The sequence below is a fragment of the Amblyraja radiata genome, chromosome 25, assembly GCF_010909765.2.
Source record: "Amblyraja radiata isolate CabotCenter1 chromosome 25, sAmbRad1.1.pri, whole genome shotgun sequence".
In the NCBI taxonomy this organism is placed as follows: Eukaryota; Metazoa; Chordata; class Chondrichthyes; order Rajiformes; family Rajidae; genus Amblyraja; species Amblyraja radiata.
Genome location: NC_045980.1, coordinates 22,597,224 through 22,611,542, shown reverse-complemented (window position 1 = coordinate 22,611,542; position 14,319 = coordinate 22,597,224). Strand labels below are relative to the sequence as shown.

The 14,319-nt window shown below is 42.5% G+C and overlaps 1 protein-coding gene across 1 annotated transcript in view; it reads right to left on the bottom strand.

Moving 5' to 3' along the window:
- bcr (BCR activator of RhoGEF and GTPase) overlaps nucleotides 1-14,319 on the bottom strand; it is an 84,776-nt gene that overhangs the window by 7,216 nt on the left and 63,241 nt on the right. The window contains exons 14-20 of the mRNA XM_033043410.1: nucleotides 11,237-11,311; nucleotides 10,142-10,239; nucleotides 9,341-9,472; nucleotides 8,450-8,509; nucleotides 6,372-6,481; nucleotides 4,315-4,454; nucleotides 1,341-1,475 (exon numbers count right to left, since the gene is read on the bottom strand). Of these exons, the coding sequence (XP_032899301.1) occupies nucleotides 1,341-1,475; nucleotides 4,315-4,454; nucleotides 6,372-6,481; nucleotides 8,450-8,509; nucleotides 9,341-9,472; nucleotides 10,142-10,239; nucleotides 11,237-11,311 (750 nt within the window). The remainder of the gene's footprint in view (nucleotides 1-1,340; nucleotides 1,476-4,314; nucleotides 4,455-6,371; nucleotides 6,482-8,449; nucleotides 8,510-9,340; nucleotides 9,473-10,141; nucleotides 10,240-11,236; nucleotides 11,312-14,319) is intronic.

Below are 14,319 nucleotides of genomic sequence, written 5' to 3'. Positions count from 1 at the left end.
AGAAATATAAGCTTCATCACTTCAGATCACCACTCCAACATTCTACAGTGAGCAGGTCGTAGCTGTTCAGGTGATATGAACAACAAAACATGGTATTATTGCTTTCACAGAGTTGTGGTCACAAGATGTGCTGGACTGGAAGCTCAACATTCCAGAGTATAGAATCCTCAGATGAAGGAGGGGATTTAAAAGAGAATCCTAAAAGATTCTTCAAATAAGGAAATGTGTGTTATGGTTGGAAAGAAAAAGAGGGCAATCGCTTTGCTGAGAGAAATAAGTCTCCTGTGAGTCATGGGGTCATAGATGGAGCATACAGCATAGAAACAGGCCCACCATGTCCACACCCATGAGTGGCTACTCATCTGCATTCATCCCATAATGAGGAGGTGGTCTTTGGTGACAGAATGACATTGATCGGCTGATAATATGGGCAAACCAATGGCAGATGGAGTTTAATCCCAATAAATGTGAGATGATGCATTTTGGAAGGACGAATATAGCTAGAATATATCCCATGAATGGAAGGTGCAGAGAAGGGAGAATGGAGAAACCTGATGCAGATACATGCAACTCAGGCAATACATAAATCACGATAAAATGAGAAACTTTTCCATATAGTAGGGGCGTCCACACACTGGTCAAAGGTTTGGTGGCAAGGGGCAGGAGATGCAGAAGGAATATGAGAAAGAGTTTTCTCATCCAGAAAGGGTTAGAAACTGGAACACACTCCCTGAGGAGTTAATGAAAGCAGATACTCGCACCATATTTACAGAATATTTAGACGACGTTTGAAATGCCACGGCATTGAAGCCGACAAGCCAAGTGCAGGAAAATGGGCCAAGGTTAGGAACTTTGCATGCCAGTATCAGGAAGGGGGAAGTGCCTAAAATGTTGCACATGAGTACATTAGGATGGATCAACCCCCAGGATCAGATAGATTCTATCCCAGGATGCAACGAGAAGCAAGGGAGGACATTGCTGGGGCTCTGGCGGAGATTCTTACATCTTTGTTAGTCTTGGGTGAGGCAGCAGAAAATTAGTCTTCAGCGGGAAGGAAATTGCTGCAGAAGACTCTGAAGGATACCATTTATGGTCACTTGGAAAGGCAAGGAGGAGTCAGTGTGGGTTTGTTCATGTGGGGGAGTTCATGTTTCACAATTTAATAGAGATTTCCGAGGCTAAAATAACACCAATTGCCCAACTTTTTTTAGGCAGCCGCCTTTACTCCTGAAGGGTCTTCCCTTTTCAGTGCTTCCCTTTTTTCTTCACCAACCAAAATAGGTAACATTGTTAGAAATCAGTTTTTCTAAGACAAGAAAAAAATATTCCTTGTGACTTACCAATTCCTTCAGCAAAGTTAGGGTACAACTCATCTGTGAAAAGAGGAGCTGGCAGCTCTCGGAAATAAAGTTTTAATGTTCCTGCGATGGCATTCACATCCATTTCACTCATCATCACAGAGACGTCTTTATTGTCTGTAATACATTACACATTTAAATACATTTAAGACAACTAAATAATCTGAACATGAATGTATGAAGTAACCACAGAAAATGTACCAGACCAACAGAGATCATGTGACAATGAACCGACAATACGCCCCCGGCCCGCTAATGACACCCCTCCCATGTCTCTAAAGCACATTGGGGTGCCAGAAACTTAAATGAAATATAAAATGTAAACTGAATGTGAATGAAATTACCTGCCGACCCATTCCTGTCTCCCTGGCCGTTTTGGGACCCAGCTTCCAACCCCACTCCAGGCTCACAAGGTTCACCCACCGCACGGTCCGGAGACACTGCTGTTGTTGTGGCTCACATTGTAGCCCCTGTGGACAGCGCTTTATCACCATGAGGCTCCCTCCCCTCTCACCTGCCGCTGTTTCTTGCTGTTGGCGGTGGCTTTGTCCTTTCCAGGCTTGATCGCCGCCGCCTGCTCCCGTCGCTCAGTCCAGTCAGCCTCTTCGCCCACCCACCCTCCCACCTCCCCTGACTACAGCTTCCTCTTTCCCTCCTGGAGTCACCAGCATGCTCCACCTTGGAAGAAACGGTAGGTGAGAGGGGAGGGAGCCTCACTGTGAGAAAGCGCTGTCCCCATGGTGAGTGACGCATCTTGTTGTCGGCAGCGGCCTGAAGGAAGCGCATCCTGTGGAGGGCGACAACGTGAGCTGCAACAACAGCCGTGTGAACCGGTGAAGAAGGGCTCGCTGGAGCAGGTCAATGATAGAGGCGTCTAGTTTTAAAATGAAACGACAAAGTGCCGGAGTAAGCCAGCCGACTGAATTAGTCCGAGGAAGGGTTCTGATGTCACTTATCCATGTTCTGCAGAGATTCTGACCCGCTACTCCAGCACTCTTGTGTTATAGCCATCATCTGTACTCCTTTGTTTCAAATACATACGATGATAGTGTCTTACTCGGTTATATCGGACAATTGGCAATAACGGACACCACTCAGTCCACTATGGTCTTTTATAACGAGGGTTTTACTGCAAACAGACCATAGCAGAGGGAGTGTTGTATGTTATTGCCGATGACGGTTAATCGACAAAATGAATCAAAGTGCTGGAGTAATTCAGCTGGTCAGTATCTCTGGACGATACGGATAGGTGATATCGGGACCCTTCCTTAGACTGATTTAGCCAGCTGAGTTACTCTAGCACTTTGTGTCGTTTCACTTTAAAACTAGATGCCAATGCCATCGGTCTGCACCTTCACTCGTTCACACAGCTGTTGTTTTCCGGCTCGTGTTGTAATCTCTGACAGGATGCGCTTTCTTCAGGCCTTTGCCAACGACGATGTGCTCGTTCCCCGTGGGGCTCTATCCCCTCGCTCCTGTTATCACTTCCAAAGTTATGTTGGCGATTCTGGGAGTGAAGGAGGAGGCGGTGGGAAAGGGGACAACTGGATAGAGCGACGGGAGAAGCAGGCAGTGGCAGTCGATGTTGGGAGGGGACAAAGCCACCATCGACAGCAAGAAACAGCAGCAGGTGGGAGGGGAGAGAGCCCACGGTGACCAAGCCATTCTATCGGTGGTCCGAAGAAAGCTCTGTCCCCAGGGGGCTACAACGTGAGCCGCAACAACAGTCGTGTTACCCGACCATGCGGTGGGCGAAGAAGGGCTCGCTGGTGCACCTTGCGAGTCAGGAGTGGGTTGGAAGCCGGGGCTCCAAACGGTTGGGGAGGTGGTGGGAGCTGGGGATGGGTCTTCAAGTCCGTCCACCATATCCAAAATTGGTTATAAGTTAAAACAAGGGTTTACGGTATTACCTTTGCAAAACAGGAGAGAATATGGAGAGCATAGTTGAAAAGGGATTTTGAGAAGCAGCCTTTTAAAGGTGCCCAGTAAATTAGAGAAGGCTTGACAGGATGTTCAGATTTCCAGTGGAAAAGGAAAATTGAGCAGAATGGTGGGAGGAGGGGTTGTGGGGCGGTGTGTGGGGGCCTTGCGGAGTTAAACCATGAAAATCTTAAACAATGAGCTAGCACAGATAGAAACATAGAAAAACAGATGCAGGAGTAGGCCATTCAGCCCTTCGAGCCAACACCACCATTCAATATGATCATGGCTGATCATCTAAAATCAGTACCCCGTTTCTGCCTTTCCCCCCATATCCCTTGATTCCCTTAGCCCTCATAGAGCTAAATCTAACTCTCTCTTGAAAACATCCAGTGAATTGGCCTCCACTGCCTTTGTGGCAGAGAATTCCACAGATTCACAACTCTCTGGGTGAAAAAGTTTTCCTCATCTCAGTCCAAAATGGCCTTCCCCCTTATTCTTAAACTGTGACCCCTGGTTTGGACTCCCCCAACATCGGGAACATTTTTCCTGCATCTAGCCTGTCCAATCCTTTAAGAATTTTATATGTTTCTATAAGATCTCCTCTCATCCTTCTAAATTCCAGTGAATACAAGCCCAGTTGACCCATTCTTTCATCATTTGTCAGTCCCGCCATCCCGGGAATTAACCTGGTGAACCTACTTAGACCTAGGCAAGGCCAAAGAGGGATTTCAATGTTTAGATGTAAACAAATAACTCTTTCGTGACGGAGGGACACCTCCCGAAAGAACGCACGCCACTCGCAATACCACCTGTAGCCGCAACTTCAACTGAACACTCATAATTTTGTCCGGATTACAGGGAGGGGCGGACCATCATTTGCCAGAAAATCAGTGTTCAACCTGTACACTGTTCCCGGTAATGCCGCATGAGCAGCAATTACACACTCACAGCTGCCCCATGCCCCACTTTCATATTTACAGAGAATTTTAATAGTTGAAAAATGAGTTGCCTGTAACAACATCTGAATACTTACTAGTATCAAAGGAAGCTTTGAGGGTTTGAATGTCTGTGGCAACTCCTGATACTCGATAGATTCCAATTTCCTCCAATCCACGCCTTTCAATCTCTTCCACACATTGTCGTACAATGTAAGGTACCTTTGACCTTTCTCGCCTGGTGAGGAAAAACACTGTCTAAAACTGGACAGCAACATCTGTAAGTTTTGTGATTTACAGCTAAATGATTACATGAGAGCCACTTTTAACCCTTTCTATTCACATGTTCTACTTGGGCATTGGATTTGATCTTTTGCACTATTATTGTTTGTTTATTTGTGTGTTTATTTGTGTGTGTGTGTGTGTGTGTGTGCACTCAGAATTTTTTTTTTTGTCATTTAATATGTTTTTCACAGAGTACTATGTTTACATATTCTGTTGTGCTGCTACAAGTAAAAATGTATTTGTTCTATCTGGGACATGACAAAAACACTTGATTCTTGAATCTCCCTCATCATCCAAGCTTCCTTACGCTCACCTGCTTTGCCCGTAACTCTAACAGGAACATGCATTTCCTGGACTCTTGCTAGCATCCACTTTTAAAGGCATCCTACTTTCCTAACATCCATTTTCTTTCAAATAATCTGTTCCAATCAACACAGGGTCACATGGAGAACATACAAAATCCATACAGGCAGCATCCATAGTCAGGATCGAACCTGGGTCCCTGGCGCTATAAGACCCTACTGCTGTGCCACGGTGCTGCCCCATTTTTGATAGGCAGATAGGTGGACAAAAGCCAAAAGATGAAAAGTGTGAGATAACAATAGAAGAGGTAGGAATTGTGAATCCAAAGGAAGGAGTATAGTTGAGATCCATTGCAGGTCTGAATGAGTGAGGTCTAAAGCTGCAGGAGATACAGAATGGGGGCCTGCTGGTGATGGCGCATGGCGGAGAGTAAAGAACACAGGGCACGGAAGAAGGACCATTGTGTGAAGCGGTAGATTGAGTGTCAGTACCTGAAATCGTGGTTGGGCCCCAACTGGGAATCCTGGAATATTCCTTCCTCAGGGTTCACATCTCTTCTATTCTTATCTTACATCTTTTGCCCCAACCTCAAATGTGTACTTATTCATGTTCTCCAGAGATGCTGCCTGACCTGCTGGGTTACTTCAGCACTTTTGTCTTTTTACATACATAAACCATAATTATTCTTGCCATGCTACTCACATTTTCTGTTAGGAAATTGTTAAGACAATTCCATTAAAATATTCTACTTGAAAGAAAAAGGCCACCACCATTATTCTGCCTCTTATTATCAATTTCTCCAGCAATTCTATGAAGGCTTGAGATGTTTTGTTTTACATTACTGTTGAATTGAACTTTGTTCCTCTTCTCTTTTTAGCGAGATTCACCCCAGCTAGTCAGTCTTTGTAATTAGGCCTAAAGAATGGCCATCACAGCCATTTATGTTCACTATCATCTAATGGCCAAATTAAAACACATCATCATTTGATATTAACGGTAGACAAAAATGCTGGAGAAACTCAGCGGGTGAGGCAGCATCTATGGAGCAAAGGAAATAGGCGACGTTTCGGGTCGAGACCCTTCTTCAGACTGATGTGGGGTTGGGGGGGGGGCGGGAAGAAGAAAGGAAGAGGCAGAGACAGTGGGCTGTGGGAGAGCTGGGAATGGGAAAGAAGGAAAAAGCAGGGACTACCTGAAATTGGAGAAGTCAATGTTCATACTGCTGGGGTGTAAACTACCCAAGCAAAATATGAGGTTCTGCTCCTCCAATTTACGGTGGGCCTTACTCTGGCCATGGACGAGGCCCAGGACAGAAAGGTCGGATTTGGAATTCTTAACCATTTGATATTAAATGCTTTTCAGGAGTGGGAACTGCAAATTAAATTGCTCTTCTCTCGTCGAAGACATAAGGAATGTAGTGACGCTTTTGCTTAAATCATAGTGCAGAAAACGAACATTCAACAGTGATCTTTATGACAGGAGATATTTATTCAATGATCTATCCGGGATGTGCAGTTTTGTCATTTAGCATACTGTACTACCAAGAGACAATAAACAGCTCACTTACTTGGTAACTACTGCAATGCTCACACCAAAGACCCCCGTCTGCTTACGGGACGGAAAACGTTTCAAGCTGAACTCACGACTAGTGAATTTCATTGATAGCTTCACCTCAATCTAAGAAAGAAAACAAAAGGAATGAACATTGGGCAAATTAAATTTAAACATACGCTGCATATTTAGTCAGGGCTGATGAATTGTTCAATTAAATTCCATATTCTATGTTCTTTAAGAAATATTGGATTAACAGGGTCTGCATTGATGTAACAAGACATTGGTGAGGCCGCATTTGGAGTATTGTTCAGTTTTGGTCATCCTGCTATAGGAAGGATGTTGTTAAGCTGGAAAGAGTGCAGAGAAGATTCACAAGGATGTTATCAGGACTTGAGAGCCTGAGCTATAGGGGGAAATTGGGCAGGCTAGGACTTTATTCCTTTATACACGAGTACAATCAAGCCTTCCACAGAGCTCAGATATAGGATAAAACATTTAGTGAGAGATAAAGTTCAATTAAAGATAGTTCAAAGGTCTCCAATGAGGTAGAAGGGAGGTCAGCATTGCACTCCAGCTGATAAGACTGTTCAGTTGCCCGATTACAGCCGGGAAGAAATTGTCTCTGAATCTGGAGATATGCATTTTCAAACTTCTGTACTTCTTGCCTGGTGAGAGCAGGGAGAACAGGGAGTGAGACAGGGCCTTGATAATGCTGATGACCTTGCTGTGGTAGTGTGAAGTGTAGATGGAGTCAACGGAAGTGGGGTTGGTTTGCGTTATGTCCACAACGCGCTGTCATTTCCTGCAATTTTGTTTGGAGCTGTTCCCAAATCAGGCTGTGATGCATCCCGATAAAATGTTTTCTACGGTGCATGTGTGGAAGTTGGTGAGGGTTGTTGGGGCATGTTGAAGTTCCTAAACCTTCAAAGGAAGTAGCGGCATTGGTGTGCTTTCTTGGCCATAGCTTCAATGTGGCTGGTCAAAGGCAAATTGCCGATGATATATGGTGTTAACAAAGGTTGCCTTCATACTTGCCTTCATTAGTTGGGGCTCTGAATATAAAAGTTGGATAGTCATGTTGTGGCTCTTTGGTTCGGCCTTTCTGTTTGCTGCCTTACAGAAAGGATGTGGATACCTTGGGCACTGGGCCTGTACTCGCTGGAGTTAGACTTCATTGAAACATACAGAATAGTGAAAGGCTTGGATAGAGTGGATGTGGAAAGGATGTTTCCACTAGTGGGAGGGTCTAGGACTCGAAGTCATATCCTCAGAATTAAAGGATGTTCTTTTAGGAAGGAGATGAGGAGAAATGTATTTAGTCATAGGGTGGTGTATCTGTGGAATTCTTTGCCAGAGAAGGCTGTGGAGGCCAAGTCAGTGGATATTTTTAAGGCAGAGGTTATGAGAATGGGGTTGGGAGAGATAGATCAGCCATGATAGAATGGCGGAGTAGACTTGATGGGCCGAAAGGCCTAACTCTACTCCTATCACTTATGACCTTGGTGAAGATGCAGAAGGGGTTCACCAGGATGTTGTCTGAATTGGGGAGTATTCCCTGCAGATGCGGTTGGACAAAGTTTGATTGTTTTCTCTGGAACGTCGGGAGGCTGAGGGGCGATAGAAATACGCAATACGAGAGGGATACATAAGGTAGGTAGTCAGTCTTTTTTCTCCAAGGAGGAAATGTCAACTACTAGAGGGTATAGGTTTAAGGTGAGAGGGGGAAAGTTTAAAGGAGATTGGTGAGGCAAGTTTTTTTTAAACAGAGTGGGATGTGCCCGGATCACACTGCCAGGCAAGCTGCTGGAACTAGAAACACTTGGCCAATTTTATCATTTCTCAATTTAATTCGTGTTTGCTTGTTTGTTTTAACACATTTCAGCAAAATCTACTTTAGACTCCCCTAAACTTGAATAAAAATAATTAAATCTGTCTAATCTGATAGAAATGTGCAAACCAATACCAAATGAAACCTTGTCTTCAAAGTTGCATCAATAACATCTTGCTTCATTGTGTTAGATTATATTTCACAGAAAAACATACAAAATGTTATACATTATCTCTGTGTCGCAGCTTAACATTGCAACTTACTCCGTTCATTCCTATGACAGTTCTCTGCCAGTCCTTATCTTGCAATGCTTGTGGTTCTAGCTGAAAACAAGACAATAATTTTATTTACCATTCTACTTAACTGTGTGTACGTGTGTGTGTACGTGTGTAACTGGCGTGTGGTCAGGCCCCGTAACTGGAAAGTTTGGGCAGCATGCTGAATCCTGGACAATGCAGATCTTCGCATTGCAAGTTGAATGATTATAACTGAGTGAAAATAACAACAAACAGAGGGTGGCACAGTGGCGCAGCTGATAGAGCTGGTCGGGTTTGCAAGTTCTCCCTATGACTGCACAGGTTTTTTCCGGGTGCTTGGGTTTCCTCCCACATCCCAAAGACGTGCAGGTTTGTAGGGTAATAGGCTTCTGTAAAATTGCCTCTAGGGTGTAGTGAGATGATGAGAAAGTGGGATAACATAAAACTAATGTGAATGGGTGATTGATGGCTGGCGTGTATTTGATCAGCTGAAGGGCCTGTTTCCATACTGTATCTTTAAACTAAACAGCATGCAAATTAGATGCTGAAAATTTAAGTTTGGAAGTGAAAATTATTTTTAAAATGACAGCCAAAAGTTTAAATCATAATCATAAAAAGTTTTTAAGCTAATTTTAAATAAAATTGCAGTTCATCTTGGGGAAGAATACTGTAAATGAAAATCTGAATTAGTTGAAAATCAACTAATTAGAATTAAACAACTATAGTATAATCACAGTAATGGCATTCAAGTCTGTCATTAATTGCTACAAGCTCTGTGAGCTACAGAAAATGCCCATTAAAAATAGATACATGACGATCAGGAATGTGAAGATTTCCAGTTAACCTACCAAGCATTCAAAGAAACAGAGTTCTGCGGTTGAAAAAACATGGACCTACCTGAATCTGTCCTTTCCCCATGATATTATCTGTAATTTCTGCATCTTCTTTGGGGAACTTGGTTTTGTTGTAGCATTTTTCATAACTCAGAATTCTTAGAGTCTGAGAGCCTTCTAATTCTATCTCAAATTCCTGTAAACAAAATTATAAAAGTAGAAGGAAAACTATGTTTGGAGTGTAGGAAATGAATTTTTATACTATTTTTCCATTTTGATATGTCTGATTACACCGAGTCATTGAGTCACAGAGCTATACAGCACGGAAATAGGCACTTTGCCCATCTTATCCATGCTGACCAAATTATCAGTGTAAATTGGAGTATAACCTCCTTACTTGTGCATTCAAAGCCCCAACTAATGATGTTCAGTATCCCATACATCTTCCTGCTCTACGTACTGTTCTATGACCTCTCTTTGCCGTCCTAATTTATTTTGAAGCGCCTCCCTTTTTCTATTTATGATAACCCCCTCCTTCCATTAGTTCCCTATACCTATCATATGCTTCTTTATTTCTCTTTATTGAATTGTCAATATCAGGGATCGCTACATTTGTTATTCCTGGCTTTTGCCCTTTACAGAAACATGATGGCCTTGAACTCCTTTGAATGCTTCCCACTCTGCAGATGTAGACTTACATGTAAGTAAGATGCTCCCAATCTACCTTTGCCAGGTCCTTCTTATGTGAATGAAATTTGCCCTCCCTCTGTGAAGTGTAAGAAAACCGCATGCATCCACTACAATCTCGATGGAATTGTCAGTTCCATGTCAAGCTTGATGAACAGAGCTTTCAGTGAAGACTCACCTCATTCCAGTTTGGTTCTAGTGTGTCTCTGTAGACTCTTGTCTTTGCTTTGTTAACAAAGTAACCAAATGAATCTACTTCTAAAGTACAGTATAAATCTGTTCAGAAACAAGCAAAAACAGATCCAGAAATAATTGTAAGCATTTAAGCAAAAAACAAGCATAAGAAATATGAAAATACAAAACATACTGTAAAAATACAAAAGAGAAGTCAGTCAAGCAAACTTGTTCTCGTTAGACCCACTGTAAAATGCAATCTCATAAACAAACCTCTTTCGTGTTTGTAATATACACACCAGGGAGAGGTGAAATGGAGAGTATGTAAATTTTCACTGACCCCTTACAAAATCAGCTACACAATAGATATACATGTGGTATATCTATTCATTCAGTATTCATTAACCCAATTCTTCTCCCACTCTTATCTAATAATTACAGATTACAATGCATTGTTGGCACAGATGTTTATGTTCACTGAACTGCTCTTAAAGGTCAATGACTCGGGCATATATTTCTTTCATCCACATGACTTTCAAAAGGTGCACCCATCAATTGCGGGATGACGACTGGAATAATTATGGAATGAAAACTGACCACTGAGTTACCCTCCAGTATATTACCCTGGTGTTTGTACATTCTCCCTGTGATTGTGAGTTTTCTCCACATACTAATTTCCACCCACATCCCAAATATGTATGCGTTTTTTAAGTTAATTGGCTTTTGTAAAATAGTCCCTGGTGTGCTGGATAGAACAAGTGAACGGGTGATTGCTGATCGGCGCGGACCTGGTGGGCTGTAGGGCCTGTATCCACGCTGTATCTCTAAACTAAACAAAACTAATTAACCTACCGAGATGTATTTTTGCAATGTGGGAGGAAATCTAAAGATCATCAGGAGCACATGTAAACGTTTAAAAAACTAAAGTTTTAATTTCTCACTAGCATGCATGTACATTAAAATGTACAACATTCATTATTTCCTATTTACTGGAATTTGTTATTGACAGGACTGTGTGTCTCGTAAACAAGCAGAGGAAGCCCATTATTTAAAATATTTTTTAAAAGATTTACGTAAAGCATAAGCATGAATAACTCACTTGAAATTTGTTTGAATCCAGTGGCTGAGTGAACAATTACATTCAGAAACCCATAGAGGCCAGGAGATTCATCATCTGTGAGCAACAGATTAACAATGAAGTGAATTGGAGAGACACGAAAAACAGATACACCACAGGTACACAAACAGATAAACAATTCTCTACTTTCATTATTATTTAAATACACAAAATCATCTAGTTAAATAATTTAGCGCTATGATACTGGATAATTTGTCAGCTGTCTATGCTACCAAGTATCCTCGGTAGGGGTGAAGGATCAAAGGATTGAGTGGTCTATGCTTGTTCCTATTTATTATGGTCCTAATGAAGTATAGTTCAATCATTTCACTGTGGATATATACGTGTTTCAGGCCATACGGAGAAAATACATTGTTTCAGTCAAACTTATGAAGTTTACTTATACTGCCAAAGTTCCTTCTTAACTGGTCAACTTCCAATCAAATCCCGACGTCCCAAAGTTTAGTTTACGATTATTTTCCCCACTGTCAACAACACTATTAAATTTCATTCATGTGCAAATTTACTAGTCATCATTAGCGACGCAGTGGTGCTGGTTTCCAACGGGAATGGTGATGGACGCACCACACATCTCTGCCCTCCAGTTCCTGCGGACTTCCGCCGCTGGAAGTATAGGATTTAGGTGTGTGTGCTTTATCATCATTCCTTACAATGCTAAATACGACAGTGATCGCAACTTCTATTAAAGTGTGGATGGCCGTTGGCTCGTTAGAAGCTCCCCCACCCTTTGACAGGTCTTGTTTTTGGTCCTGCTGGGGGTCCACAGCCCCTCCTCACCTGGCAAACCAGGTGGGGGAGACGGTTTAGTCGCCGACTATCCGACCATGGAGCAGGTAGCATGGGATTACATGGTACCCGTGGTGGGGGGAACTCCCCCCGACCCGACCTTCAACCTTACTAGTCATACTTCCTACATTCATATCCAATTATTTAATACAAACAATAAGGGACCCAGTGGTACACCACTGGTACAAAAACAACACCCCATTATCACCCTCTGCCTGCTATTACCAAGCTAATTTAGGACAAATTAAATAGATACAAAATGCTGGAGTAATTCAGCAGGACAGGCCATTAGACAATTTGCCATGGATCCCAAGGGCTCTAACCTTCTGGAGCCATGTGGAACCTTGTTAAAGACCTCAAAGTCCAGGTAACCACATCAACCACACTACTCTCATCAATATATTTTGTTACGTCTGAAACATTCTGTCAAATTGGTCAGACACAATCTCCTCCAAACAAAGCCATTCTGGTCACTTTTGCTTAATCGCTGCTTTCCAAATGCAGAGTGATCATGAACCGCAGAGCATCTATCCACTTACTTGAGCCTCGCAGGCCTGTAATTAATTTGTCCTTCAGTTATCTTGCACCTCTTCTGCGGCCACAGGCAATTTGAATTTCTCAATGCCTCTGTGATCTCCTCTTTGCCTCACATGGGGACAAATTTCATCAGCCCCTGGAAATGTATCCACCTTTCAGCTAAGACATCTAATATCTCCTCCTTATTAATGATAACCTGGTCTGGAATTTCACACCCCTTCCTCCCTTGCTCATTTCTACACATTCCATGCACCTGCAGGGCCTCTGTGTTTCCGATTCTCCATATCTGCCATATGCCTCTTTCTTTTCTGTATCCAGTCTTTAAAACCCAGGGTTCCTTGAACCAGCACCCTGAATTCTCATTATTTAACTTTTGAATGACTCCCACTTGTCAGTGTATACCTACCTGTAAGTAGCAGTTCACAGTCTACTTAGGGAAGCATGATATCAACATTGGACCTTTTCTACTCTCCTATTAATCTGAAAGTTCCATATTCTGGAATGTTGAATGGCCCCCTCCTACCCTTCTTTCAACCATGTGTCTGGGATAGTAACAGGATCACATTTGCACGTGTTCATCAACACTCTGTTTATCTGCCTTATTCACCAGACTTTTTCAACATAGCCTTGTGTTCCTCCCATGAGCTTTATCACACCCACGTTTGCTCTGCTTACTTGGCCGACTTGAATTTTTTTTCTCTTTTAGATTGCACATTCCTCCAAACTGCACATCAATTCCCCAGTCAAATTATGTTAAACCCATCCAAACAGCACTAGCTAAACCTTCCTTTCAAGGATGTTAAACCTAGTGCAGTTCAGGTGCAACCCCCACAGTTTGCACTGATCCCAGATTTCTTTGAAGCAATCTCAGTAATCCAAATATCTAAAGTACACCATGGATATTGGCCTATTGAAGTGATCCATAGGAGGCACCACCTCAAAAAAAACGCCAATATCGTCAAAGATCCACACTTATTTCACTCCTACCATCGTGAACCAGGTATAGGTGTTTGAAAACCATGGCCACTAGGCTCACAAATAGTTTCTTTCCAACAATCATTAGGCTGTTGAACACTTCACCATACTAACCACAACCATGAACTTCCATGGACTGTCTTTGGTTGCATGAAAGGCCCATGGGTTGGGTTTTTTTTGCACTCGTAACGGGGTTATAAATTCATTGAATTCTTGTTTCTTATATAATATCAATGTGTATTCTGTTTAGAGGCCTATTATGCGGCTGATGGTAAGAATTGTCGTTACATATGACATTTAAAGGATCTTGATTTAACTCTTGACTGTCTGCCTGTATTACCACTTTCGCGAGCTACATACTTGTACACCTAGATCTCTCTTCTATGTCAGGATGTGTATGACTTAAGAGAGGATACCTGCAAATTGTGGTGCTGCCCTCTTCCGGTTGATATTTGGAACAATCTAAGCAAATAACTGAACTACAATTGTGGATGGCTCAGTGCAAAGGGAATTAATGTGTAGGTTTATTATTTGATTTGCAACTAAGCTCGTTAATCTAGGTGTTAATAGTCACAGGATACTTCTATACATTCAAATACTTGGGGCAGGTTTGAGAAAAATGGAATCTATAGTCAGCTGCGGCCCCTGGCTCCATTAGTTCGAAAGGAGCACAGAGCCATGTATTTGATTCTGTTGTTGGAATGAGAGAGACAGATTGAGCAGCCAATGTGCGTGCCAAATTCCAG